The 27,912-nt window shown below is 53.8% G+C and overlaps 1 protein-coding gene across 6 annotated transcripts; it reads right to left on the reverse strand.

Annotated features, from left to right (window-relative positions):
* Positions 1-8,153: 8,153 nt before the first annotated feature.
* On the reverse strand, positions 8,154-27,237 carry TMEM98 (transmembrane protein 98). 6 transcript variants are annotated; one of them, XM_054014644.1, is made up of 8 exons: positions 26,654-26,715; positions 26,484-26,552; positions 18,336-18,541; positions 16,606-16,737; positions 13,992-14,025; positions 13,160-13,275; positions 12,096-12,155; positions 8,154-8,620 (listed from the first exon to the last, which is right to left on the reverse strand). In XM_054014644.1, exons 3-8 carry the CDS (start codon positions 18,464-18,466, stop codon positions 8,410-8,412), a joined length of 684 nt encoding a protein of 227 aa, XP_053870619.1. In that variant the 5' UTR covers positions 18,467-18,541; positions 26,484-26,552; positions 26,654-26,715; the 3' UTR covers positions 8,154-8,409. The 6 variants fall into 6 exon arrangements, with proteins under 6 accessions (XP_053870619.1, XP_053870616.1, XP_053870622.1 ...); XM_054014641.1 differs by lacking the exons at positions 26,484-26,552; positions 26,654-26,715 and adding an exon at positions 27,172-27,237; XM_054014647.1 differs by lacking the exon at positions 26,484-26,552 and having other exon boundaries at positions 26,654-26,750.
* Between the last annotated feature and the right edge of the window lie 675 nt (positions 27,238-27,912).

Consider the following 27,912-nt stretch of genomic DNA (forward strand, 5'->3'; position numbering starts at 1 on the left):
CCAGCCCCCTGCCTTCACTAGCAGGACCAAGTACTGATTTTGCCCCAGATCCCTAAATGGCCCCCTCAAGGATTGAACTCACAACCCTGGGTTTAGCAGGCCAATGCTCAAACCACTGACCTATCCCTCCCCCCATGTGCAGCCTGGTCTTTGAACCGCCCCCCCGCAGCTGCCAGGCCTGAGGCGGCCCCCAGCGGAACCGCTGCCGCCCTCCTGCCTGCTCTGAATCCAGCCCTGGTGCCCCTGGCAGGTCCCGTCCAGCCGCAGCCCCCCGTGCAGAGTCGGCAGGGCGAGCAGAGCCAGCCTCCGAGTTCCAACCCCGCCAGAGTTACACGCTGACCGGCCAACCACACACCCCTGTGCACCTGGAAGCAGCATCAGGCGGCAGCAGGCACAAACCAACCCCCAGTACAGTACTGCTGTGTTAAATGTAAACTACCCATAGATTCATAGATTGTAGGGCTGGAAGGGACCTCCAAAGATCATCGAGTCCAGTCCACTGACCTCATGGCAGGACCAAATACTGTCTAGACCATCCCGGATAGATATTTATCTAACCTACTCTTAAATATCTCCAAAGATGGAGATTCCACAACCTCCCTAGGCAATTTATTCCAGTGTTTAACCACCTCGACAGGAAGTTTTTCCTAATGTCCAACCTAGACCTCCCTTGGTGCAGTTTAAGCCCATTGCTTCTTGTTCTATCCTTAGAGGCTAAGGTGAACAAGTTTTCTCCCTCCTCCTTGTGACACCCTTTTAGATACCTGAAAACTGCTATCATGTCCCCTCTCAGTCTTCTCTTTTCTAAACAAACCCAATTCTTTTAGCCTTCCTTCATAGGTCACGGTCTCAAGACCTATAATCATTCTTGTTGCTCTTCTCTGGACCCTCTCCAATTTCGCCACATCTTTCTTGAAATGGGGTGCCCAGAACTGGACACAATACTCCAGTTGAGGCCTAACCAGCGCAGAGTAGAGCGGAAGAATGACTTCTCGTGTCTTGCTCACAACACACCTGTTAATACATCCCAGAATCATGTTTGCTTTTTTTGCAACAGCATCACACTGTTGACTCATATTTAGCTTGTGGTCCACTATAACGCCTAGATCCCTTTCTGCTGTACTCCTTCCTAGACAATCTCTTTCCATTCTGTATGTGTGAACTGATTTTTCCTTCCTAAGTGGAGCACTTTGCATTTGTTTTTGTTAAACTTCATCCTGTTTACCTCAGACCATTTCTCCAATTTGTCCAGATCATTTTGAATTATGACCCTGTCCTCCAAAGCAGTTGCAATCCCTCCCAGTTTGGTATCATCTGCAAACTTAATAAGCGTACTTTCTATGCCAATATCTAAGTCGTTAATGAAGATATTGAACAGAGCCGGTCCCAAAACAGACCCCTGCAGAACCCCACTTGTTATGCCTTTCCAGCAGGATTGGGAACCATTAATAACAACTTTCTGAGGACGGTTATCCAGCCAGTTATGCACCCACCTTATAGTAGCCCCATCTAAATTGTATTTGCCTAGTTTAGTTTTTTACTCAAAAAAGGGGAACTTAAAAAAAACAAGATTTGACAAGATAAGGAAATTGTTTCTGTGCTTGTCATTTAAATTAAGATGGTTAAAAGCAGCATTTTTCTTCTGCACAGTAAAGTTTCAAAGCTGCAATAAGGCAGTGTCCAGCTGCAAACTTTTGAAAGAACAACCAGAGCGTTTTGTGCAGAGTTACGAACATTTCAGATTCACACATTCCCGAGGGGGTCGGCACTGCTGAGGTTCTACTGTAGTCAGGAATGAGCCGGCTCCCTGGTGTTGCCAACTCTTGTGAATTTATCACAAGGGATGCAGTTTTCAGAGCTAAAGTCTTCTGTTTTCATGTGACCGGAAGAGAACCTCTCCCCCTCCCTCCGCTGAGCTGGAGCCCTGGAGTCCAGTCACTGCTGTGACAAGGCTCAGCTGGATCCCTCGGGATGGGAGGATGACTATCAGTCACCTATTCTGCAAACAGCTAAGATCCTGCATAGGGTCACTGCAGGCAGGGCTGGGAAGAGAGCCGGTGCGGTGCCCCCAGAACCTGCCAGTGCTGGTGCGGGTTCCCCATTAACCTCCCATGTGCTCCCCACCCTGCCAGTTGCCTGATTTTAATGGGCTTTTTTCCAAAGAGCTGATCATTTTGGGTGCTGAACCTTTAGAGATCTGGCCTGGGGACTGGTCCCCCCCCCCTTCCCCCCGTCTTGGCACTTTCGCCTGCTCAGCTTTCTTCTAAATGCACTTGAACTGAAAGAATGTTCTGCTTCCAACTCCCCCAACCCCCCTGCTGCCGAAACCTGTAGGCGCTGGCAATGTCTGTGAGAAAGCAGAAGTGCGGGAGGCCGCAGGAGTGGCTGGGCTGGGATCTCACAGCCTCCTGGCTGCTGGGGGACAAACTGAGAGGCCAGGGAGAATCAGAGCTCACCAGAGCCCTGCTCTGCAGCCTCAGACAAACCTTCCTGCAGAGTGGTCCTGGGTGGGGCTGGTGCTCCCCTCTGGCAGAGTATGGAAGAGGGCACCCCCTACCTAGAGGGACTTCAAAGGGGGGAATCTTTTGTTCCATGTCCTGATTTTCCAGCGAGGGTTCTTTGTGTAACTAGCATGATGTGGGAGAGTGGGGTGACATGTCATGCTGTCCGGAGTGGCCCACGACCATGAGTGCCTTCCTCAGGGCAGACTGTGAGAAAACAGGGCAGACTCCCACAGCTGGTGGTGTGGTTTCGAATTAGATTTCTCCAGTCTATCTTGCTACCTCGACAAACTGAACTTTGGGATAAAAGGTCACACCAAAAATCACAGCACACTCAGGTTGCTTCCAGTCACTAGGGATCCATTGGTACCCTAGATCTCATGCCGAAGACAACACCTGTAATAAACTCTGGCTATATCTATTCTAGAGACCTGTACCAATGCTGTGCGGCTGTGAGATCGCTGTGTAGTTGCTCTACGCTGATGGGAGAGAGCGCTCCCGGCGACTTAATTAAACCACCTCCAGCGAGTCGTGGTAGCTGCGTCGGCGGGAGAAGCTCTCCTGCTGCCATTGCGCTGGGCACACTACCACATATATCGTTGGGGCGGGGGGGTCACAGTTCTGCCCATGGGTGGCAAGTATAATAGGCTGCCCCCAAGGGACACCTGGGCAGCGGTAGCCCTGCCCCTTCTCTGAGGCCCCCTCACCCACTGCCTGCTGCTGCTGCCACCTGCCTACCTTCACTCCACCTCTCCCCCCGTCCCTGCTGCTCGCCGCGTCACTTCTCCTCGGGGGTGGGGGTCTGGTGGGGAGCGAGACGGCTCGGACGGGCACTGGGGCTGCTGGCTTGGGGGGGTCCGGCTCGCTCAGGTGAGGGGCAGGGCAGAGAGGTTTGGCACTCCGGGGTGGTCGGCTCGACTTGGCGGTGCTGGGGCCGGCCCAGCGTGGCACTCCATGGGGGGGAGCAGTTCGGCCCGGTGCAGGGGGAGTGGCCTGGTGTGGCGCTCAGCCCAGTGCTGGGGCTGGGGGGGGCTGGCCTAGGGTGGCTGGGGTGGGTGAGCCAGAGCTCCTCTGGTCGTGGGGGGAGGGCTCAGGACTCCTCCTGTTATGGGGGGGAGTTTCGGGGCTCCGGCATGCGGGGGGCAGGGTCTTGAGCGGAAGGGGTGGGGCCGGCAGGTTAGCCTCCCCAAAGGGGGGGTTCACCCTCCGCCCATGGTTTTGCCAACATACGTGGTAGTGCAGACAAGGCCTAGCTAAATGTTTGATAACTAGGAAAGAGAAATAGGAGAGTTATTGGCAGGTTAAACCTGGCCAACATAGACCCACTGATGCGTGCCGAATGCAGAGGAGTAGTGAGCTGTCCATTCACAGTGTGTTTCAGGGCAGGCCCAGGAGTTCACCCCTGGGGATCTCTGGCTTCAGTCTGAGGTCTCTAGCCCTGTCCGAGTTCAAATGGGGAAGAGGTGGGAAATTGTCCTGTGGCTCTGTGCCTCCATTCAGCTTACAGGTCCATAGGACAAGCTTCCTTGGAGAACAAGGCCATTAGCCAAGCCTTTGTATTAGGATGTTCCCTGACTGTTGATAGTCCTGGAGGGGCAGAGAGGTGATCCCTGTGCCTGGGCTCACAAGTTAAGGGCAAACATTTTCACAGTGATAAAGACAAAGGTAGATATTTCCCCATCGCCTGGAAAGCCACATTCCCAGTGAGTTCCCTGCAGGCAGCAACGTACAGACATTTCAGAGTCTAACCACTCAATACCTTCTTGTAGGACTAATCCCTATTTTGAGCAAAACTAGCACACAGGTGACCTGGTCTGGTCTCCAGCTACGAGGGTGTCAGTTCTTAGCTAATGCCTGCAGCCTGGGCAAGAGCTGGCACCTGCCTGCCAGCATCACGCCTCCAATGCTAAACTGGTGTGTGAAGGGGTGTCATGGACGCTCCAGAACAAACCTCATTCTCCCCCATTCTCGATCAGGCAGCAGCCACTGCATTCTCCTTTCCCTTGATATGAATTACTTCCATGTCAAATCCATGGAGGGCTACATGTCGACTCGGTTCCCTTGGCTTGGGGCAGCCATGTCAAAGGGGCGTGACCGCTTAGCACAGTGAATTGTTTATTACACAAAGAAGGTTGAAGATGCGTAACAGCCCAGAGAGTGGCCCAGCTCTCTGCCTCCATGACAGCCTAATTCGGGTAATTACCCATTACCTAGCTACGTAGTAATGGGACGCCTCTTACCCCAGCCCCATCCTGCAGCAGTACCGCACCTAGCCTAGCGCACCCAAAGCACAAGGGTTTGCTGCCAGCAGGGTGCCCAAACCAGGCTCTGAATAAACCCAACGCACTGCCCACCCTGTGTCCTTGGCAGGACACCTCCACAGCCCCCGGCTTGCACTTGGAGACCTTGCCAGTGAGGTTGGCTTCTCTCAGCCTTTGTAGCCCAATTCCCATACGGTTCAAGTGGTCATGCCGGGAACTACTGAAAATAGCCCAGGCATCTATATGGGCTCTGGCAAATGTGTGTAACCACTGCAGCACCTCCCTGACAAGCCCCCGAATATATTAACCCAAAGGCAGAACCTTAAACTCATACCATCCAGATTCCAATAGAAAAGCGGAGTTTTCCTGGGCCTCAGCATCTAAGGGAATTTGCCAGTACCCACGAGTCAAAGCCAGTGTGCTTATGAATTTTGAACCCCCCAATAGATCCAGTGAGTCCTCTACTGGGGGTATGGGGTATGGGTCAGGCTGGGAAAGCATTTAGCTTCCTATAATCCACACAAAACCTCATGGTTTTGTCCTTTTAGGTACCATTACAATCGGGGACACCCGGAGGCTGTTTGATTTACTAGTTACTTTCATTTCAAGCAGGTTTCCACCTGCTCCTGGATTTGTTTCTGCATTTCCCCTTTAGCTGGGTACGCTCTGCTAAGAGCAGGGCGGGGCCCGGGGGTTGCTATGGAGTGTACAGTCTTGTCAGTTAAACCTGGCCGGTTGGAAAATACCTGGTTGTGGCGCTTTAAACGGGCCTGCATTTCCTGCTTTGGGGTTGGATTGAAACCTTCCCCAAACTCAGTGCTCTCCGGGAGGGTAGGGGTGGGGACTCTTCCCTGCTCTCCCTGAGCAGATCAATTAACATTCCCTCATCAGTATATTCACTGTCATCACCCTTGTAATCTATCAACCCTCCTGCAACAGCTCGGGGGGGGGGAGGGGGGCTCCTCACACTGTGGGATCCCCGACATGTGCCCTGCAGCTCAGCTTCAGGAAAGCAGGTGCAGGTGCTGGCATGACACCACCATCCCTCTCCTCTTCCCCTGCAAGTACCTGATTCTGTGTTTCACAGTGGCACAGTTCCCCCCGCCCCGGGCCGCTGTTCACTCTGCACTCTGAGCACCCTGCCGCGGGCACCCCCAGGCTTCCCTTGGGTGTCTCTCAGCAGGACCCTGAGCACCCCTGCCTAGCTGGCAGGATGTCACTGTACTGCCCTTCCCCTGCTGTCTCTGTGACAAACCCAACAGCGAGCAAGGAGGCCAGGCTGGGGGAGCGCTGAACAGCAGTGACAGAGGGGCTGCTGGGTATATACAGCGCTGAGCACCACGAGGCCCACTCTCGCCCAGCGGGCTCCCATATGAACAGCAATAGCAGTGGGGGCTGCAGCCACCTTCCCAGTGGGCAGCAGCTGTTTGCAATCCTTCCTCTTCCCATTCCTCCTGTAAAGGCTCTGAGAGCCCTGTACTGCCCTCGGGAGCCCCAAAGGCCTGGCCAGGTTCATAGCCAGAGGCGTGGCCAGCAATTTCCAGTCCCCTCTCCACTTGAACCCACAATCTCTAGCATCAGAAGTTGGAGCGTCCAGGGTGCAGGGGAATAGGGCAATGAGCCAGTGCTGGTGACAGAGTATTTCTGCTGCCTCCTAGTGGACACAGCAGTGAACAGACACATGGGGGTTTGCTGCGAGATCCTTGCTCAAAGCATTTCTTTCCACCATGGCTGTGCAATAGACAGAGGGTTTGCTTGCCTGCTCCATTGCACCCCAGAAGTGGCTGCATTCTCCCCGTGTCACGAGTGCTTTGTACGGGAAGGAGCTGCACACTCTGCCGAGGGAAGTTTCAGAGCACCCGCCATTGCTCTCATGGCAGCAAGATCCCTGGACTGCAGCGAGTGGCACCTGGCAAATCCACAGGTGTCGCGATGAGAGGCAGGTGGCTGAAACATGGACCCCTCATGCCCCCCACCCTGTGTGGGCTGGGTGCTCACGGCATGGTGATGGACCGAGGGCAGTGCTGCGGACATGTATGCCCGGTGTGCAGGCTGTATTTCCAGCGTGTTTGCTTGTGTCACGTGCAATCACAAGTCCCAATAGGGCCGGAGCCCTGGAACTCCAGCACGAGGCTCTACCACTTGGTCTAGAGCAGGGGTTCTCAAAGTGGGGGGTCGGTATCCCTCGGGGGTTGTGAGGTTATTACATGGGGGGGTGCGAGCTGTCAGCCTCCCCCCCAAACCCCGCTTTGCAGCCAGCATTTATAATGGTGTTAAATATATAAAAAAGTGTTTTGAATTTATAAGGGGGGTCACCCTCAGGGACTTGCTGTGTGAAAGGGATCACCAGGACAAAAGTTTGAGAACCACTGATCTAGAGGAGCACACCTAGCCAGAGGTGAATTAAGATTTATTGGGGCTCTGGGCACAAAGAACATTTCGGCTCCCCACACCTGGGGGGGCCATACCCCCCATTTTTAACATGGGCGTAGTAGCCTTGGGTAGGTGGCAGGAGCTGCGCTTCGCTGTGGGGGAGCTGATAAGGTGGGCAGGGCCTGGGTCTCTGCACTTAGTGGCTTCCAGCCCTGGGCTGCTCAGTGCATCTCAAGGCTTCCCTCTGCTGAGTGGAATTCACCAGCGCAGGGCAGCTCCCAGTGCTCGCTTGCGTCTCTTGCCTCTGTGTCTGTCTGTCTATGTCTGTGTGTTGTGGCTAGCTATGTCTCTGGGTCTGGCTGGGTCTGTCTTGTCTCTCTCGGCGTCTGTCTGGTTTTGTCTCCAAAGACTCAATGATTTCAATAAGCATTTTCTTGCATTAAATTACAGAACCCTGCTGCCCCTCCTCCTCCATGCTCTCCAAGCTCCCAGACAAGCCAGCGGGTGAGCTTGTCCCAACGTGCTTTATCTTGGTCCCCAGGGAACACTGCCCTGGGCTGATAAGAAGCTCCATGTTACCCAGAAGGCCAGTCTGTGCCTCTCAGGCGCTGCAGCATGGGAGAGGCATGGGTGGGGTGTGGGGCAGCGTTATGCCACCATTGCTCCTCCAGGACACTGGGTCTGGCTGGGGTACCTCCCATGGGCTGCTCCACTGCCCCAGACTAGCAGGGGCCCAGTGCATGCCTGCTCCCTCTGTTAACACACCTCCTCCTGTCTCTGATGGCCTTACGCTGGGGACTGCCTGAAGGAGGTGGTGCAGGGCTATCGTGCCAGCCCCACTCCTGGGGAACCCGCTGGTGCCAGGCAGGGGATCTTCCCTGGAAACCCCTTAAATCAGCTTTGCAGTAACTTCCTAGCAGCTGAGGCTCTCCGAAGTGCCCGCAGCAGCCACAGGACGGGTCCGGAGTTTACTGAGCTTCAGCCTGGGGTGTATTTAGAAACAGGAGCTTCCACGGTCTGATTTCTCATGGGATTTTATTGATCAGAGCCCCACTGTTCCATGCGCAGGGCACTTCAACCAAACTACAAAGCAGCAGGGGACCGGCAGAAGCGCATTGCCTTAGCTACCCTCTGGTAACAGGTCAGTGTCAATATACTAATAGCTCTGCAGGGCTCATGCAAATATTTGACCACCTCAGCGCACCGAGCAGCGGCCTGGGCTCCCTGAGAACGTGGAGCATCAGCCCTCAGCAGGACAGGCCGTGCCGCCTCCGTCAGATGGCAGACTGCTCCTGCAGGAAGCTTTCCGCGCCCCCCGCGATGCTTCTCTCGGGCTCGGTGGCCAGAGCAGCTTCGCGCAGCACCGTCATGTGCTCCTCCGCAGCAGACAGCGATTGGTCAATCCAGTCCATGCCACTGGTTAGGTGGCAGGCGCTCCTGGTCACCAGGACGAGGTGGCTGACAGACAGCAGCAGGGCTGTTGTCCTGCAAGGCAACCAGGATGCTGTTACAAGTGCTTGAGGACACCAGGTGCCTGGGCAGGAGGTCTGGCTGCTGCAGCCTCCCCGGTGATACTGCTCAGGGATGGGGTGGGACATGCCAAAAAGGGACTTTATCGACCAGTAGCTTTATTAATCTCTCAGCAGGAGGCAGGGTGGCCCAGTGGATAACTTAGTGGACTGGGACACGAGACCTAGGTTCTAGGCCTGACTCTGCCACTGGCCTGTGGGGTGACCGTGGCCAAGTCATTGCCCCACTCCGTACCTCAGTTTCCCCCTCTGGACACTAGGGATAATTGTAGAGATTTCCTTTGTAGTGCACTCTGAGCGTGACACAGAAGCTAGGTGGTGGTGTTATTATACAGAGGTATTAGTAATTCTGCATCAGAGCCCCAGTCATGGCCCAGGCACTGCATAAACCCAGCAGTCCTGTGCTGGGACAGAGAGGCCCATGGGAGTCAACTGGCAAAGTGTTCACTGTGGTGTAACAGCAGCTCCTGGCAGGCCTGGCAAACTCACTGCCCCAGCGCACTGCTTTCCTGGTACTTCTCCATGAGTGATGTCCTGGGAGATCCTAGGTCAGAGTGGGCATTAATCTCGGTGTGCAGTGGTTGCACAGGTGCAGTGGCAGGAAGGAGGTGTGGGCACTGACCCTCTGCTTTAACATCTGTCACCAGCCAAAGAGGAAGGCAGGTGTTTTCCAGACAGGAGGTCAGAGGCACATCTCTGTCTAATTCAGCATTGTGAGCTCGCGCAGTGGAAGCCCCAGTTACAGATGAAGTGCACAGAGGAATGGGACATCAGCAGGGAAGAGCACTCCAGGGAGCAAGCAACGGGAGGAGTTTACTCTCTCTGAGGAAAACCAATGACCTTTGGGGATACAAGCAGAAGGCAAAGAGACACTCCCAGGCAGGAACTGGACAGGCCTATTCCATTCATGAAAACAGAATGCCGGCCTGCCCTGGCAGGAAATGCCACAATGGCCATTTGGGTAGGAGAAATGGCCGTAGCCAGAACGGAGCCTGGTAAGTTTAGGCTTTAGACGTTGCGTTCGGATTTGGTTTCCAGGACCTTTGCTCACTAATGCTTTACGCTCTCATCGTTGCTAATAAGCATGTTGGTTTCACTAGAACGATACCCCAGTGCTGGGTGTTCTACAGGGCGCTGAATCATTCATGCTTTCCTGCCCTGTTCCTAGGAGGCAGTAAACCTGCTATTCTGTGAGCACTCAGCAGACAAGGGGCTGAACACTACAGGGGGCACTTCCAGGGGGCTCAGAGGACGGGGTGCACCTCTTGTTAACTGGCAAGGCAAAGTATGGGTTGGCACGGCCCTGGGGAGATGGTTTGAGAGCCAACAGACTGGAGTATCAGGGAGTTGACACCCAGTTAAGCTCAAGTAATTTTTCCTCGTGCTGAAGGCAGAGGAGTAACCAGGTGACCCACAGTCCTGGATACCCTGAGAACCGTCACATTTATGTTTCTACGTTAAGGCTGGGTTTGTGTTTTCACGTAACACTGGGACTGTTTGGCCAGCCCTGTGCAAACTGAACCCCATTCTCGGTCGGCCCCTGGGCACATCTGTTACAATGATTGTTCTTTAACCACTTTGTTCTGGAGGCAGCAGAACCTAGCGTACCTCCCCACGTGTGCAGCACAGAATCTGTGTACACAGATGGAATTAGTGGGGAGAGATTTTCAATAAACTCTAAGAAGATAAATATCTGCAGCGTCTCACCTTCTCCCACCACTTTTGCTAATAAACGGCCCATCTGTGTCCTGCCCACTTTCATACAGTTACTCGCTGCAGACGAGTGACAAATGCACCTTGGAGGACACTAGTTGCATTTAAGCAAGGCCATTAATGCTGTTAATTTCTCTCTTTGCCATTAAACCCTCCCTCCCAATGGTTGCCGTTTCCCACAAGTTACAATGGGCCAGGAGCTGCCCCATGGGCTCGAAGCTGCTCCTGCCCTCAGCAAAGATGGCCGCTATCTCACTAGTAGAGAGCCATGCCTCTAGTAAAGATGGCTGCCGCTGCTGCCTCTGTACCCAGCATGCTCGGCCCAGCTCCTGACAGTAGCCCAAAGGACAGCAGTAGTTTCTTGGCTGCAGATGGCCATGCAGAGTGTACCCATCGCCAGTGTACCCCACACCCAGGATGAGTGTGGGTTACAACAGGACACTGCTTCCATCCTGGTGGTGCCTGTATGGCCGCGACCCTCTGCACACGTCAAGTGTTTCTTTGGATCCTTCCCCTTCTCTACAGCCCAAGCTGATCACCTCGGCGGTCATTAAATCTCCGCCTGCGCCCACGCAGGGGGCTATGGAGGTGAAAGAGATGGATCACCTCCGCCTGCATCATGGCGTGCCAGAGAGCGCAGCCAATACGGGCCTCACATGTGGGAGAGGAGTGGGGACTCCATCCCCAACCCAGGCTCAGCTGTGCTGGAGGAGCCAGCACCTGTCCTAGGGGAGGAGCTGGCCCAGGAAACATCTCCCTGGAGCAAGGGGGAGGCAAGGTCCAAGCTGTGACTTTCCGAGTGGGGCACTGTCCCTGACCGTGGGCTCGTGGTAACCATGCCAGAGCCCTGCATGCAGGTGTGGCAGCCCTTACTCATCTCCCGGGGAGCGAGCACCTTCCCACAGCCCAAACACTAATTCACTCCCACGACCCAGCGGCTCCTCGCTCTTCGGGGCAAGCCCTGGAAAAGGCACTGAGGACAGGATCGGGCCCTCGGGATGGATGCAAACAGCATTAGCTTCTCCTGGAGCTCTGGGAAGGAATGTGTGTGCCAGAGCAACGTGCAAACTCCACCAGGGCAGCAACGTAGGAATATAAATAATAATAGGGAGCTTGTCCACAACAGGATGTGGGCACCTAGCTGCCACGGTAGGTACCTACGTCCCAGAATCAGGCCAAACTGGGATTCATGAGCCCCCCGCTCAGCAGCTGTCAAACGCTGTAAGCACCTAAACCCTCTGGGCACCACATTTTTGCAATAAAAGCTGTCTCGTTGCCTATGTTTCTGCCTGCGTGCGTACGTGCTGCAGCCCCACGCTCGGCGTCCAGCTGTCCCAGCGTGACGTGTGAACTGGGGGAAGACAGGTGACCCTCCGCCTAACTTCCTGTGGGACCCAAGCCGGCAGGCGTGCTTGGAGCTTGCTTTCTTGCTCAGGGCCCTAAAGAACTTATGTAAAATGGCAGGGGGAGGGTAGGTGGCAGGAAGACCCCCCTCATCACTTCTAGCCAAGGGATTAGGCTGTTCCCCTGGGGTGTGGGGGAGATCTCAGTTCAAGTCCTGCTCTGCCTGCTGAGAAGGGATTTGAACAGGAATCAGCCACCCCCCTGGGCAGTACCCTCACCACTGGGCTATGGGGCATTCTGGTGGGGATTTCCCCTGTGGCTAAAGAATGACACCCTAAGAGCCAGTGGCTTTGGGAACCTCGCCCAGAGCTTACCGTGCATCCAGAAGCTTGGGATCCAGAGGCGGGTACATCGACCTCACAACATCATCCACCCTAGGGGGAAGAGAGAGAGCGACCGTTGCTTGTTTCGCACTGTATTTTGCAAGTGCCCTGGTAGGAGTTTGGTTTTTTCTCTCAGCGAGCACATTTCAGAGCCCGGCATCTCTCCCATTGGCTGTGAACCCCTACAGCGTAGGAAGGCACCTAGGGCCAGCGTCGCAGGAGTTCCCACGGGGGGGGGGGGGGGCTGATTTTCATAAAAGCCAAGCTCCCATTTGGCACTCAAGGGAGTACTGCCCAGATCTGCAAAAGCGCCTTTTGCCCAGCGGCCCCCACTGAGATCAAAGGGTGGCAATTTCAAAAGTGTCTAAGTGATTTAGGAGCACAAGGCCCACTGGAGGCCAGTGGGAGCTTGGTACTTCGACTCATATGCAATCCACAGCCAAGCCAGACACTTATTGAGGTGCCTAACTGGAGCAGAGCTCTTCCGAGACTCTGGCCCCAGTTGTGGGTGCTGAGCCCTGGGAAATCGGTTCTTGAGCCCTGTCACAGATGGCACTGGCTTCCAGCTTGCTTTCTGGCTGAAACGCAAAGTGTTGGGTTTGATCCTTAAGGTGACAAGCTCTCTGCTGGGCAGGAAGAGCCACACAGTGTTGCCAAGTCTCATTGATAATTGGTGTTTTTCTTAAAGCCCCAGCTCCTGGAGTCCTGTGATCAGGTGAGACTCTCCGCTTACATTTAAAAAACAAACAAACAAGGAAGGTTCTAGCCCCTGTGGCTCTGGAGAAAGGCTTGGGAATGGGACCCCAATGGCTCAAAGACCAAACAGCAAATAAAAAGCCATTTATTATTGTTAAGATCTCATGGGATTTGGGACCTCACATGAGGTTTGGATGTTTGGAGTCAGCACTACTGTGAATCTGAATTCACCCATGCTGTCATTCAGGGGTTATTGCAGATGCCCGATGTTTCCAGGAGTTGCCTGGCCTTTGGAGCTGCAGATCAAGTTGAAGCTGTGCGCCCTCAGCCGAAATGGACTGTCAATCCCTTCCACTCACCTGGGGCTGATCCGCTTCGCAACCACAATAATGTCACTCAGGCTCGCGGGAGATTTCATTCTGGCCCCAGAGCCCATTGTCATTGCAACGAGCTTCTCTGTCAAAGTATGACAAATCTGTTGAGTGAGAGAAGTGATCAGCTTGGCTCATTAGAGGCTAGCGAGAGAGAGAAGGACTTGGGAGCCTAGTGGTTAGGGTGCTCCCCTGGGAGACACAGCTCTCAGGCCAATGCCTATTTACGGATTTCATACACAGTAGAACAACTTCAACAGGAGAGCTGGTGGGACTCCCACCCCAGAACACCCCCTTGGGGGAAGGGAGATTTGGGTTTGAGTCCTTGCTCCCAACCATTGCAGAGTGGGGACTGCAACCTGGGTTTCCTACATCCCAGGGGAGCTAACCAGCAGGTACTGGGCATAAGGGCACAGTGACTATGCTGGGCTGAGCTGGCCCCAGGAGAGAGTTCTCAGCCGAGAATCCCAAGCAGAGAGATGGGTGCCCAAATCCCTTAGGGGGCAGGTCTTAGGCCCCATCTCTCCCCTCAGCATTTCCTGCTGGCTAGTGTAGATGGCTCCCTGCTCATCTTTCTGGCTTCCGAGAAGCCCATTCTTAGGTGCCTAGCTCTGTCCATGCATCGTACAAGGAGCCTGGGGGCCTGGCCTGGGACTGTGGATCCCTAGGAGCTGCCACGTCGGAGGGTAAATCTCCTGTGTGGATCGAGCCCGAAGCCTCTGGGAGAATCCTCCAGACCCCTTGCTTATTTCCTGGCACTGATTCCCTGCACAGCAGCCTGGGTTAATTCCCAGGGGAGGCGTTTCTGTGGGGGACTTACCTTGAGAATAGCGATGCAGTGAGAGACCAGGCCCCTGCGAAGAAAGAACGCCTTTGGTTAGAAAAGCTCTGTCTTGTTACTGGCTCTTCTTCTGTCCGCCAGCCTGAGGTGGAAACTTCATCAGCTAAGCATGTCCCATGGACTCCACAGAGCCTCACTGGTATCATTACAACGTTACTTCACAACCAAGCCCGCAGCCATCGGCTGGAAGCAGGGTGCGCTTGTCTAACAGGGCAGGAAGGCCTGGTCCTCACCTAAAACTGAGGTCAACCTGCCTACGTGGCTGAGCAATGTGAAAAATTCACCCCTGAGAGACGCAGTGTGGACACAGCTAAGTCGTCGGTGGAATTCTTCCACCTCTCTGTTCAGTGCCTCTCGAGGGGGTGGAAAACCCACTTCTGTCACTGTAGCGAGTATCTACGCTACAGCGCTGCGGGTCATGTAACTGCCTGCTGAGGGAGGAGGTGGGTTCTCCCTCACGTGAGTCTTTCACCCCAGGCTAGAGCTCTCTTTCCAGCAGAGATGTTCTGAGCATGGGGCTCATGTCACCGAGGGCCTTCGGGTGCTGCTCTGCTCAGCACCGGAGCGTTGGCCGGAGGTGTCCTGCCATCCAGTGGAATCCACAGCCCCAAGCGAGGTGCCCATGGGCCCCATACAATGTACAGGGAGGGCTCAGCACCTAAGACTGGGATTCTCAGTGGCCAGCCAGCAGAGCAGGGAGTGGATGCAGAGGACAGGGGCAGGGCTTAGGGCCCAGATCCACCAGGGTACTAGGGCACCCCGATCCCTATAGCTCTGGGTTGTAGGTGTCTGCCTGACAGGCCAGAGGGAGACGCCTCCTTTCCCTCAGGATTCACAGCGTGGACCCTGGCTGCCCTGGAGTGGGTGCCCGAGCCAGGCCAGCCCTTTCTTCTCTTAACCAGAGAGAGCGCGAAAGCCCACCTGGCTACAGCCAGCAGCCCAGGGTCAGTGCATTCCCCTGGGCTGTGCAGACCCGTTTCCAGCCCCTGCACTGCCTGCCTGGGGACAGGGACTTGCTTTCAGCCCTGCCACGTTTCAGGGGAGTGCCCTGACTACCAAGCTATTGCACATGCTGGGTGAGGTTCTCTCAGTCTCTCCCGCCGCGAACACCTAACGAAATGTGTTGAGAGGGAGGGAGCACAGACGGGGCGAGTGCCGGGGTTCAGATCCCTGTTGCATGGCAGGCAGCACCAGAGTGCAAACATGGGTCTCCCACTCCCCCGTGAGCACCCCACCCTTGGGGCTGTGTGTTCCCGCCACACGCGTCCTGCTCTCCATTACTTCTTAGCCATTTGCGTGGGGTCGGCATGCTCCGAGCACACCTGCCATATGGGCCCCTCTCGGCTCGTCTGAGAATCACGCTGAGGCTTAGGGGTGGGGCACGTGTTGGTCGGGGGGACAACGTCAGGACACAGGCAGCTTAGTGCATGCCGACGGGCGGGAACACAGGGCTGGTCTACACGTAACAATTCGATCGATGCACTCAGGGGTGGGACAAATCCAGGCTCTGAGCGCCGGAGCCCTAACCCCGACTCCTGTTGCTTGGGGAGGTGGATGGAAAACCCCCTTCCAGAGCTGCAGGCTGCGTCTGCACTACAGGGTTATGCCAGCAGAGCTATGGCACCGGACTCTGCTGCTACAGGCCCCATCATGGACACGTCGCCTGAGACTCCTGTGGGGATCAAGGTGCCTCCAGGGCGAAGTAGCAGCTGAGCAGTGTTTCCGAGCGTCAGTGGTGCCCAGATGTTGGATGTAGATGCTTAAAGAAACAGATCAGAGCTAAGTCCCTTGGTGAGTCTAATACCTGACCCAGGAACCACTGGGTGGGATGGTCTGGTGGCCCCTTCTGGCCTTAACCTCGGTGATTCTCTGTGCTAGGCAGGACGCTGGACTAGAGGAGGGTCCTTTCTGGCCTTCAAGTCTGAATCTTTACTGGCTTGTTAACCCTCCACCTCTAGCGTCCGTGTTTTGAATGAGAATCACGCACATGCCAAGGAAAGTTCCTCACACCAAACCCCACCAGCCACCCTGACAAGGAATGGCTCCGAGCACCTGGAACCAAGCCAGTAGGCTGCAGCAGGGCCAGAGATTCCAGACCTGGCTTCCATTTTTGCACCTGGGCACAAACATTGTGACCAGGGATTTGTACCACAAGAATTTGGAGTTGCAAATTAGGGCCCTAAACACGCCTGGGTTTGCACAACTGTCAGGTGATGCACATGAGGCTCTGGCTGCACTCCTGGCTCAACAGATAGGCAGGCAACGGGGCCCTGAATGATTGTGCTTTGTATCAGAGCAGCGCCTGGGAACCGGACCCCACCCCAGGGAGTTTACACTCTGATCAGCCAAAGGGGGATGGGATCACCAGGAGAGCTGGGGCTAGAACCTGGCTCTCCTGATGCCTCGGCCAAGGCTGCTCCACTAGACCATCCTGCTGCCTACAGGAAGTGATTTTGCTCTAGATAAAAGCATGCTCCCAAGGCAGGCTCTGATCCAGGCGGCAGACGACCGTCCTGGAGCCAAGGAACGTAACCAGGCAGAGCACGGGAGCCCGTTTTAAAGATCACCCAAGAGGCAGCTTTGAAACTCTTACGAAGCATCTTCGATCCAGTCCTCATTCTCCAGAATGGCCTCGATGTGGGGGTTTGTTATCACGACGTCATCCAGCTCAAGCTCCGAAGGCTCCGACTGCGTCTCCATCGCCCCAATAAGGTCGACGATCGGTCTGAAACAAACAGGAATGGGTCATTCAGCACCTGGCACAGGGGGCAGTCAGGATGGCTAACTAAGGGGCACGTTTTCTAAGCACCCAAGGGCCAGATTTACAAAGGACTCTAGGCCCCTAGGGGCAGTGCCCAAGCCCCATGGATTTCAATACAAGTTAGCACCTAACTTGCCTAGGTGCTTTTGAAAATCCTGCCCAGCTCCTAGTTCCAGCTTTGGGTGCCCAACCATCTTTGTAAGTCTGGCCCAAAGTGACCAAAGAGCCTGGGGGGACAATATCCAAAAGTGCCTAAGGCCCAGGGCCTCAAAGACATTTAGGTGCCTAACTCCCATTGTCAACGGGAGTCACGTTTGAAAATGGGACGTAGGCTTCCAAGTCATTTGGATGCTTCGCAGAGTTTGAGTTCTTAGAGCCTTCTATTTTCAGCTGCATCTGGCCAAGATTTTCAAAAGTGACCTGTGATTTTGGGGGCCCAACCTGAGACTCCCCCTTGGTCCTGCTTTTCAGAAGGTGGGCACGCAGCACGCAACCTGGGTATAAATGATGTCCCAAGGGGCAGGGCTCAGGCAAGTGTGGACCTTTGGGTTCTGTGAGAAATTCTCTCTTGGAAATGTTAGAAACACGATTACTGACCCACCTGGATTTTCTGTTCTGTTACCCCAGGGATAACCGCCACCGGGGACCCTCCGACAAGACTGAGCGTCCCTGAGTCTGCACAGGCTGAGCCAACAGAGCGGAACGGGGTCAGTTCAGATTCTTGCCCCAACATGTGCTCAGTGATAGCCTGTTGTTCTCACTGGGTGCACAAACTTGTCCACTGGGGAATATTCTCCTTGTCACATATAAAAGTTAGTCTAGTCTGTGTAGGTTCCTCATCATCCCAGTATCTGAGCACCTTCCGGTCATGCACAAAGTGACGTGACTGCACCTCTCTCTCCTCCTCCGCCTGGGGCAGAATTGTGCTGTGTCCCTGCTGGGCAGGGACAGGAAATGCAAAGAATCCATCTATGCTGGTTTAAAAGGAGCGTAAGGGAGATGGGCGCTCTGATTTTCAATGGGATCTGAGTTTCTAACTCCTTAGGCCCTGCCGACCCCCAGGTTTGTATAATGCTGGCGGTTAGCGGGAGCGCACCATGGGCCTAAGGCAATGCATCCCACTGGCCTGGATGTGGGTACACTGGGATAAAGGTGCCTTGTAGCTATTCCCCTTCCCCACTTCGTAAAGCACTTTGATCTCCGTGTAACCACATCCACACCCCGGGGTGCACTGTCTTAGGACAGCATTGCAGTCAAAGCCATACAGTTTTCTAATGAGGACAAGGCTTTTCTCTGCCATCACACTCTCTGCCTTAGTTATCTTGTCATTTCTGTGTCAGTCGTCAGCCATCGCCGGCAGGGGCGCTGACTGGCCGTGACTGTTGAGCTGGTAGTGTTAGGTTCTGCAGTGCATCTCCGGTGCATCAAGCACTGCCTGGACTCGTCAGTACCAGCAGCTCTGAAATCTGCATGCATTCCACCCTTCATTCCACTTTTCAATCAGTCTTTTTGCTTCCTCCCTATCAATTTGGTGCAAGTGGAGGAGGGGGCTGGACACTTACTTGGTATCATACTGATTCAGGAGATCCTTGGGCCGGCAGTAGCGCTGCCTGCAAACCACCACAAGCGCCACGAAGGACGCCAGAAAGATAGTAGCCAGCACGCCGATGGCAACTATCACCACGGTTTCCATTTCTGCCGAGCTGCTCTCCTGTGCACGGTCAGATGTGCAGTTCCATCTCGTAAGGCACCTCCAGAAATGCTTTATCTGGAACAAAGCAGCAGAGTGAGCACCCAGAGAGCAATGGGGACCCATCGCTGCTCAGATGATCTGGAAAACTCTGAAGCAGCAAATGTCTCCGTAGAGAGACACTGGCCAGGGAAACATTTCACAACCATTTTTGAGACTTTCCCCCATTGTTTCCAATTTCAGAATGGAACACTCCAAACTCTTTACGACTTGATAGGATCCGTCTATAGCAGGCCAAAGAATGAGTGGGGCAGGGGAGAGAGGGATTCTCACCCAAATTTCCCATTTATTTTTCAAGTGTTCAAAATCCCAAACATCATAGAAATGTCAAAATTGGAAACATTTTTGATAGCTCTAATGTGTCAGGTCAAGCTACACAGCCAGAGGAGAGCAGCTGGCCAGGAACTGACCAGTGGAACTGTGGCCTGTAGTGTGGGGCTGGGCTCAGTGGCCCAGGGGGTTAATTCCAGTTCTATGTCTTATGTTCTTAATTTTATGCTTCAGGGCTTCAGCCTGTCGCTTGCTGGGGTCAGGAAGGAATTCTTTCCCCCCGATGCAGTCTGGGTTATTTTTTCTTCCTTCCTCTGAAGCATCAGAGATGGATGCTGCTGAAGACGGGTTCGGAGGTGTCCGTACAGAGAATCCTCTCTCTCAGATGCCTGGCTGGTGTGTCTTGCTCACATGCTCAGGGTCTAACTGATCACCTTTTTCGGGCTCGGGAAGGAATTTTCCCCCAGGTCAGATTGGCAGGACCTGGGGCGGGGATGGGATTCGCCTTCCTCTGCAGTGTGGAGCATGGTTCACAACCCACTAATCAATTCCCGGCCACGGCAGAGGCCTTGGCATGCTGGCATCTCGGTGCCCCCATTCTCTGCCTGTGGCGCACTGAAGTCACTCTCTGGAGGGCTGTAACATTTTTGTCTAATCCAGATCATTGGACTTGGTGCAGAGGCAACTGGGTGGGGTTTAGTGACCTGTGCTGCACAGGGGCTCAGACTGGAGGCTCTGATGGTCCCTTCTGGCCTTAAACTCTATGACTAACTGGGTCAAACCGGGTGACCTGTGAGATCTAGTCAGAGCCAGAGCGACTGGTGCCCACCCTCGCACCAGGACCCTGAGCACGGCAGCTAACAGAGTAACCCACAAGCATGGGTATTACTTATTTTACGGAGGCACCTGCAGACCTCACCCGAGCGCAAGCCCCATTATGCAGGTGCTGTACTAACACCCCTGAGACAGCCCCTGTCCCAAAGAACTGACCATTGAAAAGGCCGGGACTTGCCCGAGGTCACCGGCAGAGCTACAAATAGAAGCCAGGTTCCCTGACTTCCACACCAGAGTCCTACCCTCTAGACCACACGACCTGTCACAGACACAAGGTCTGTAAAGGTGCCGCTCAGGTTGTGGGCACCTCCCAGTGAACTGGCTAAACGCTGCCTCGCAGGAGCATTGGTTACAAAGCACTTAGCTGGATATTCCGGGTTCAGGTCGCTCTTCCCCAGGCAGTCACAGAGATGCCCCGCTCCTAGCATCACCAGCAGAACCGGAACAGCGCCAGGTCCCAAAGCCCTGTCTCCTGGCATTGAGCCAGTTCCGCAGCCCTGTGTGTGCAGTCTCCACCTCACACATTTCCCCAGCATGACGGTGCTTGTCCTGGCAGCACCCAGGAACAGCTCCAGGGCCTGGTGGTGCCAGGTGCTGGACACAAGATGGTCTCTGCCCCCCTGGGCTGACAATCTCAGTATGAGACAAAGCAAGACTGACAGACAAGGGAGCACAGGGGAATCCCGGTCATCAATCCAGGCAGGGCAGTGGCAGCCCAGTGCAGGGCAAGTCTTTTGCAGGCATCATGGCAAAGGAGAGTTTTGAGGAGGGCCTGGCCAATGGGGTGGCTTTGCAGGTGCTCGGGGGAGCCCCTCCCAAGCACAAGGGGCAGCGGGGGCGAAGGAGGCTGGGCTCCTGGGCTGCTCAGAGGCGAGCGTTGCCATTGTGATAGGGAACCAGGGATGCTAGGTACAGTGGGGATTGGGGACTTGAACGAAGGCAAGCGGCTTATGCTGGATGCAAGGAGGAGGAGATGCGGTCACAGCAGTAGGCTGGAGAAATGAACTCTGCAGCAGCATTCTGAATGGACATGAGCTGGGCAGGACAGCCCGCGCCGAGGCCAGCCAAGAGGATGTTGTGGTGAGCAGGACGCGATAGGATGGGAGCCTGGGCCAGAGCTCCAACCCTGGGGATAGGGAAGGCCGGAGCTGAGAAATGTTCTGCAAAAAGCGCCGGTAAGATTTAGACAGACTGATGTGAGGACCTAGAGAGGGGGCTGAATCCAGGGATGGCCAGTTTCCAGGCCTGAGTGACGGGCAGGATTGTGGTGCTGTCTTCCGTGATGGGGAAAGGAGGTAATGGGGAAGAACTGGGGGGAAGATTAAGAGTCAAGTTTAGCCATGTTGAGCTTGGGTTGATGTCTAGCCATCCGCTAAAAGCCGTCAGAGAGACAGGAAGAAATCTTAGTTTGGGCAGGGGACAGGTCTGGAGCAGAGAGGTAGATCTGGGAGTCAGTCACCAGCCCCAAGATAGTTGCTGAATTTGTTTGCGGGGGCGACTGCCCACAGATAAAGTGCGGGACCAAGGATGGAGCTCTGTGGAAACCCCCAGAAATCTGGAGAGGCGATGAGGAGGATCCACTGAAGGACACATGGAAGGAGCAATTAGAGAGGTATGAAGAGAACCAGGAGAGGACAGAGCCCTGGCAGCCAAGGGAGGACAAGATTTCATGGTTGATGGTGTCAAAGGCAGCTGATGAGGATGGAGCACAGGGTCTTAGCTTTGCCTTGGAAGAGGTCATTAAAGACGTTGGCATAACAGTTTCAGTGGCGTGCAAGGGCAGCCCCTAGGTTGAAGAGGGTCTTTCATGGGACTGGAGGAAGAACTCCAGACAGCGACTCAATGAGCATACAGATGGAAGGTAGGTGGAGAGCAAACGGGTCCCGGGTGGGTTCTTTGGAGGTGGGAGAGACTAGAGCACGCTTGTATTGTGACGGAACAAGCCAGAGGGGAGAGAGAGGCTCAGGAGAAGAATGGGAGACAAGGCCAGAGGTGGTGATGTTGCTGGACCCCTGGCCAGCTGTCACTCATGATCACTTGTCTGCCAAGGTCATATGACATTGTTTTCACTGGATCAATGCCAGCCTGACGAATTGCCAGCCAGCTGTGGACAGCAGTCACGCTGACGCTGTGGGGAGATGCCCGGCACTGCAGTCCATTCTGTTTGGTGGGTGACTTGGCCAGAACTTGCTGCTTTTTAAACTCTCATGATTATTAAACCAATCTTGTAACTTTTGGGACCTGACTCGTGATTTCTGAACACTTGGGGGGCTGCCTTCATCACCCCAGTCCCTCTCCCTCACCAGGTCCTGGCTGTCCCCCATCCCTGTTCCTAAGAACTTAAGAATGGCTATACTGGGTCAGACCAAAGGTCCATCCAGCCCAGTATCCTGTCTACCGACAGTGGCCAATGCCAGGTGCCCCAGAGGGAGTGAACCTAACAGGCAATGATCAAGTGATCTCTCTCCTGCCATCCATCTCCACCCTCTGACAAACAGAGGCTAGGGACACCATTCCTTACCCATCCTGGCTAATAGCCATTAATGGACTTAACCACCATGAATTTATCCAGTTCTCTTTTAAATGCTGTTATAGTCTTAGCCTTCACAACCTCCTCAAGTAAGGAGTTCCACAAGTTGACTGTGTGCTGTGTGAAGAAGAACTTCCTTTTATTTGTTTTAAACCTGCTGCCTATTAATTTCATTTGATGACCCCTAGTTCTTGTATTATGGGAACAAGTAAATAACTTTTCCTTATCCACTTTCTCCACATCACTCATGATTTTATATACCTCTATCATATCCCCCCTTAGTCTCCTCTTTTCCAAGCCGCTTTAATCTCTCCTCATATGGGATCTGTTCCAAACCCCTAATCATTTTAGTTGCCCTTTTCTGAACTTTTTCTAATGCCAGTATACCTTTTTTGAGATGGAGACCACATCTGTACGCAGTATTCGAGATGAGGGCGTACCATGGATTTATATAAGGGCAATAAGATATTCTCAGTCTTATTCTCTATCCCTTTTTGAATGATTCCCAACATCCTGTTTGCTTTTTTGACCGCCGCTGCACACTGCGTGGGAGTCTGTCTGCTGCTGCCCTCAGTCCAATTCAGCTGTATGTCGCCATGGCCCTGACCCAGCTATTGAGACTCCCAGAGCAATTCCAAGGGGGCTTCTTTTTATTAGTTGATTTGTTTTTAGATTCTTTTTCAAAAATCTTAGTTTAGAATCTGCTAAGCTGCAGGAAATTGCCCCGGGTCTTTGCCTGGGGAAGATCCCAGAGTCGTTAGCCCACGTAAATCAGGACTGTGTTATTATTGTATCTTTATTGTCTCTGTCTGGCATCCCTCAGCCTTTCCTCTGTTTACCCAGCGCTGGGCCTGCTTCACAAGGACACGCAGACCCTGGGACAGGTCCACCCAGCACAGGCCCATGGAAGTACCTGTATTGGGGCCAGGCCTCAAGCACACAGAGCCCAGTCAGTGTCTGGACCTGGCTTGGGCCCAAATAGCACAGGTCCCCGTCCCCATGAGCACACGCGGTATGGGAATCCCTGAGCACCCCAGCTGGCGGGGAGGGGACGTGCACTGTTCTTGAGAGGTACAGAAAGATGCTGGGGCACCAGGGAGCCGGGAGGGGGAGTGCAGCATGGGGAAGAGCCCTGCTCACTATTCTAACAGAGTTCCTTGTTCTGTGTCAGAAAAAACATTCACACAGGGGCCCAGACAGCTGAGGGATCCAGGAGTGCCCAGACGCAGTCCAAGCCCAGACCGCACCAAGATCTGGTAGCCCAGACCCCACCCAGACCTGGCCTAGATGCCAAAGGGACCATGGGATACCCAGGCCCGGCCCAGACGGCTCAGCGACCGTGGGATACCCAGGCCTGGCCTCAGAGCACCAGGTGCAAAGTGCTGCGGGTTCCCTCCAAACTGCACGGAGAGCAGCCGGTCCCAGCCCTGGTGGCACAGGGACCCATGAAAGGGGCAGGGAGCTCGGCCAGCTGCCAAGCTGAGCTGGGACAATCTGGTTTGCAAGCCCAGAGCCCTTGAGCAGAGCAGGTGATTGCTGCTCTCGCAGGGCCAGTGCCCTGCCCTCGGGGTCTCGGCCCTGGGGAACCTGGGCAGGCAGGGATGGGGAGAGCAAGGAGGGCCATAGGGTGAGCTCAGAAAGATGGTCCGATCCTATAAACTGGAGTAAAGCTCCAAGCTTTCCTACCTGACTGCCGAGGAGCACAGCCAGCCAGCCGCCAGCACTTCCGCAGTGCCGGGGAAATGGAGCAAACACTCGCAGCTCAGCCTGACCTTTGCCCCAGTGATTAATATCCCAGCTGCTGCAAACCCAGCAGGGATGGTGCTGCCTGGCTGGGAGGGCTGGGGCTGCAGCGTCGTGCCTCCTCCAACCTGTCACCCACACTGCAGCGAATAGTGGGGAGGCCAGGCCTGTTGCTGCATCGGCCCCCCACCTGCTCCCTCTGGCCTGTCCCTGGCAGGGCCCGCAGCCCCTAGTTCCTCCCTTTGGGAGCTCACCACTTGCTTTCTCCTCCCCATGTGGTTATATGGTCAGCATTTGGTGTTGTCTCAAGCCCCAGCTGCCGGAGTCAGGTGATCACGAGAGACACTTTCCTTGCCAAGAAAAAGTTTCTAGCTCTCCTGGTTGTGGAGCAAAGCTGAACACATGCCCCCACCACCCGTACTCCAACACCAGAAGCCAAATCTCACCCTCATCCCACAAAACCCTTGTTATTTAAAAAAAAAATGCATGATTTGTCAGGGCCAAACTCATCATTTTGGCCCTTTGTGGGTCCAAGTCAGTCAGCTCTTCCAGGTGGCTCAACGCCCACTGCAGAAGCTGGTGTCACTGGTAACTCTCAAGCTGCACCTGGTTTTCATGCTCATCCGCTGTTTTCACTGATTCGGGTGAGACATTCAGAAACCCCCAACAAATGAGTCCAGAGCCTGTTTAACAAAGCGCTCTACGTGCGCAGGGTGGCAAGCAGGGGCACACGCCCACCTAGTCAGCGGGGGCCCAGAACTCCTCCAGGGTCGGGGCGGGGAAAGCGAGCTCCTCTGGTCCTGGGGCTGCGGGGCAGGGTGGGAGAACCAGCTCCTCTGACCATGGGGGGGCACACTAAGTGCCCTTCCAAAAGTGGCCAAATTTGTATTCCTGTGCATGCCCATGTTGGCAGCCAGGTAGTGGCAACGTGAAACCATTCAGGCCATCCTGAAATAAGAAATAGACAATGGAGAAAACTTTCTGCCGAGGCAGATCTCAACACAAGCGCCGATTCTGAACAGAACCCCTGGGCTCCTGCTGTGCTCACAAGCACCATGGGAAGATGCCTGATTCCTTGTTTTTTTAAAGCTAGCTCAGGGTTAAAGGCGTGGGAGTCAATAGGGCTATTCAGGACGGAAAGTTAAGACAGTGAGTTCACAGTTAAAGGCTGCATTGTAATGTCTGCACATAAAGGCGCTTACCAAAGCTTGCAGGCAGTGTGGTCCAGTGGCTTTCAGAAATCTGAGTTCTAATCTGGGCTCCTCCAGTGGGCTGCTTAGGTTAGTCACTTCACCCTTCTATGCTTCAGTTTCCCCCTCCCATGCTTTGTCTATTTAGCTTGTAATACTGTCCTGTACTGTCTCTTGCTATGTGTTTGTTCAGCACCTAGTGCAGTGAGGCTCTGGGCCCAGCTGAGATTTCTGGGTGTAACATTTGATGTCCTCCCTGCTTAAATATGTGACGGTCACTTTTGACGGTGTCATTTTCTGCCTGGAATTACATTGTGCTATTTGCCATATTCTGCTGCCGAGCACTGGGCCCTCATCTCATATGCCATATAACAACAGTGTGGTAAAAGGGAGTACAGCTAGGGTCCCCTGCCTGGGGCTGGACCTCACCCCACCTCCCAGCTTTGGGGTGAATGCAATCTCCATCTTACTGTTGCAAGTTTTTTGCGGTCTAGTTTCACTTTTGTAATATTCCCATTTCGATGGTGGAACCATGTTTCTTGTCTGGCAGCCGGACAAATTGCTGCAGACAGTAATTCAGGCACATTGTGCACATTTCAGGTCCCATCCTGCAAACACAACGGGGCTACTCACGAGAATGAAATTCCTACTGTTTTTCCAGGATTTGGCCCACCTCTGAGAAATTCCAAACAGAGTTCTACCTACAGACTGCAAACAACCCCAGAGACCAGCCATCATTGTAGTGTTTTACTGTAGCCGACCTCCAAGCTCTAAATATACTGGACCAGATCCTCGGCTGGTGGAAACTAATGTACGTCCACAATGCAACTGTGCTGATTTACATGGAGAACCTGGCCCGCAAACATTTCCCTCTCAGTGTATTGAGAAAGGGACGTCTCACATGTTAACTCCATACTCTGCCTTCGGCTCATTCTAAGTTTATTTTAGAGAGCACCCTCCTCCCCGCAACAAAAATGGATTGTCACGATCATCAGCAAAAGCCTTCCTATAAAGTCGTGCTAGAGACCCAACAAGAAGGAAAGAACAGCCTGGCCTTTCGAATGAATTTATAACTTATTGCAAAGGAATTTTGATTTCATGATGGCTTCTCGAACAACTCCCAGGAGGGAAAAGAGCAATCGACAAAGTGCAACCTCCCCCAGGCACGTTTGAATTCTTTAATAGGATTAATACTACAGTTTGAATGTCTTTTCTGCTACCAAACTGCTCACAGAGTGAAAACAAAGCAGTGCTCAGGGTCAGCCATTTACTTGCTGAATAGTTTGTTTTAAAGGACTAAAGCAAAGTTGCATTAAAGTTCCTTAAAATGTGTTTTCTCATGAGCAAGCCCAGCTCAAACACAGCCCTGGAAAGAACAATGCAGATCACATACCAAACTGATCCTTCCCCTTTGGAAGCAAGGCTGCCGGCTGCCCTCAGTCCTGGATCACTGTGCAGTTACCTGGAAATATTGTGTGTCAGACAAAAGGGTCCAACTTGCCAGCGTTGGTTAAACAACTTGCTTTCCCTTTAACCAAGATGGACTCTCTCCCAGCTACTTACATGTGGAGAAGTGCCCACTCCGTTATCCGCACCGTGTGCTCTGGCTTGGGTGCATTCCTGACTGGTGTGCTTATGTGCGCTAGGAGTAAAACTGAACAGACTCAAACCTGACAGGGGCTGAGAGCTCTCTGCTGGTCAGCTGCTCTCACACTGCACAGGCATTCCAGGATCCCTCTTAGGAGAGGCAAAGAACCACAACAACTGTGCAGATGCTTCATGACTAGCGTAGCAGGAAACTCCTAATCCAAACACTAAAAGTCACCTTCGAATCTCTGTATTGAATTACCTCCCTGTTTGCCCCATACACATCTGTCCGTCTGGCTGGCCCCCATTACCATGGGAGCTGAGAGCCTCATCCATGTTTTTCTCGTCACACACCCCTGTGAGGTAGGCAGGGCTGTGATCCCTATTGTACCGTTGGGGAGAGACCAAGGGCACGCAGGCACTTCAAACATTGCACGGGCACCAATTCACACCCATAGTGACATTCACTCGATTACAGCAAGAGGCTCACCGACCATTGAAATTAGGAGGGATATTAACCAGGATCCCTGGAGCTTGGCATCTTCAAGACACTCTCTCAAGGCTGTAAACCCAGCATTTGACCGCAGACTCACCCTCTGCATCAGGTGACACAGATCGCGTGAAGGGCTGGAGCAGGGTCCCAGCTAAGAGGGCGAAGGTGCCAAGAAATCTAGGGCACGCTAGAGGCAGAGCTCCGAAAAGCAGAGAATGATTGTAATAACTGTAGATCCACAAGCCAGTTTGCAGGGAAAGGCGCTTATCCCAGGCCTGGTTTTGGTGCTTGAAAAGATATGAAAGCTGTGAAACTTGGCTAAAATAAGGGCATTTTTATGTCACTTTCCAGATAGCCATTGGTGACTCCCTGGACTTGAGTCTCTTCTCCCTCATCACAGCATAAACCAGGAGTAAATGCAATGGTGTCAGAGTTCTAGTGATGTAAAACCCCGTAAGCCAGAGCAGAATCTGACCCAAACAGCCCAGAACCACTGTGAGCTTGTTTTGGTGTCATCCCATCATCCTATAGGCCTTTCCTGCCTAAAGACTGTTCAGCAGTAAAGACTCCAGGCCCGAGTCTCCTTTGCCTCGTATGTCACCTACATTTAGAGACAAGAGAACACAGAATCGCCATATGGTGATGCTACCCTCTTTCTATTCCACTAGTAGCTCTGAAGCAGAGGTTCTCAATTTATAAGGCCAGCTAAGGTCTAATTGGGGCATGGCCCCAGCTGTGGCTG

Source organism: Malaclemys terrapin, chromosome 25 (genome assembly GCF_027887155.1).
Source record: "Malaclemys terrapin pileata isolate rMalTer1 chromosome 25, rMalTer1.hap1, whole genome shotgun sequence".
Classification (NCBI taxonomy): domain Eukaryota; kingdom Metazoa; phylum Chordata; order Testudines; family Emydidae; genus Malaclemys; species Malaclemys terrapin.

Bases quoted from the DNA above. Each gene is read 5' to 3' on its own strand.
- TMEM98 (XM_054014641.1), bottom strand. The intron at 13,276-13,991 runs GTAAGTCCCCCA...CTCACTCAACAG, and splicing joins ACTGCATCGCTATTCTCAAG to ATTTGTCATACTTTGACAGA. The intron at 12,156-13,159 runs GTGAGTGGAAGG...TCTTCCCCCTAG, and splicing joins GCGAAGCGGATCAGCCCCAG to GGTGGATGATGTTGTGAGGT.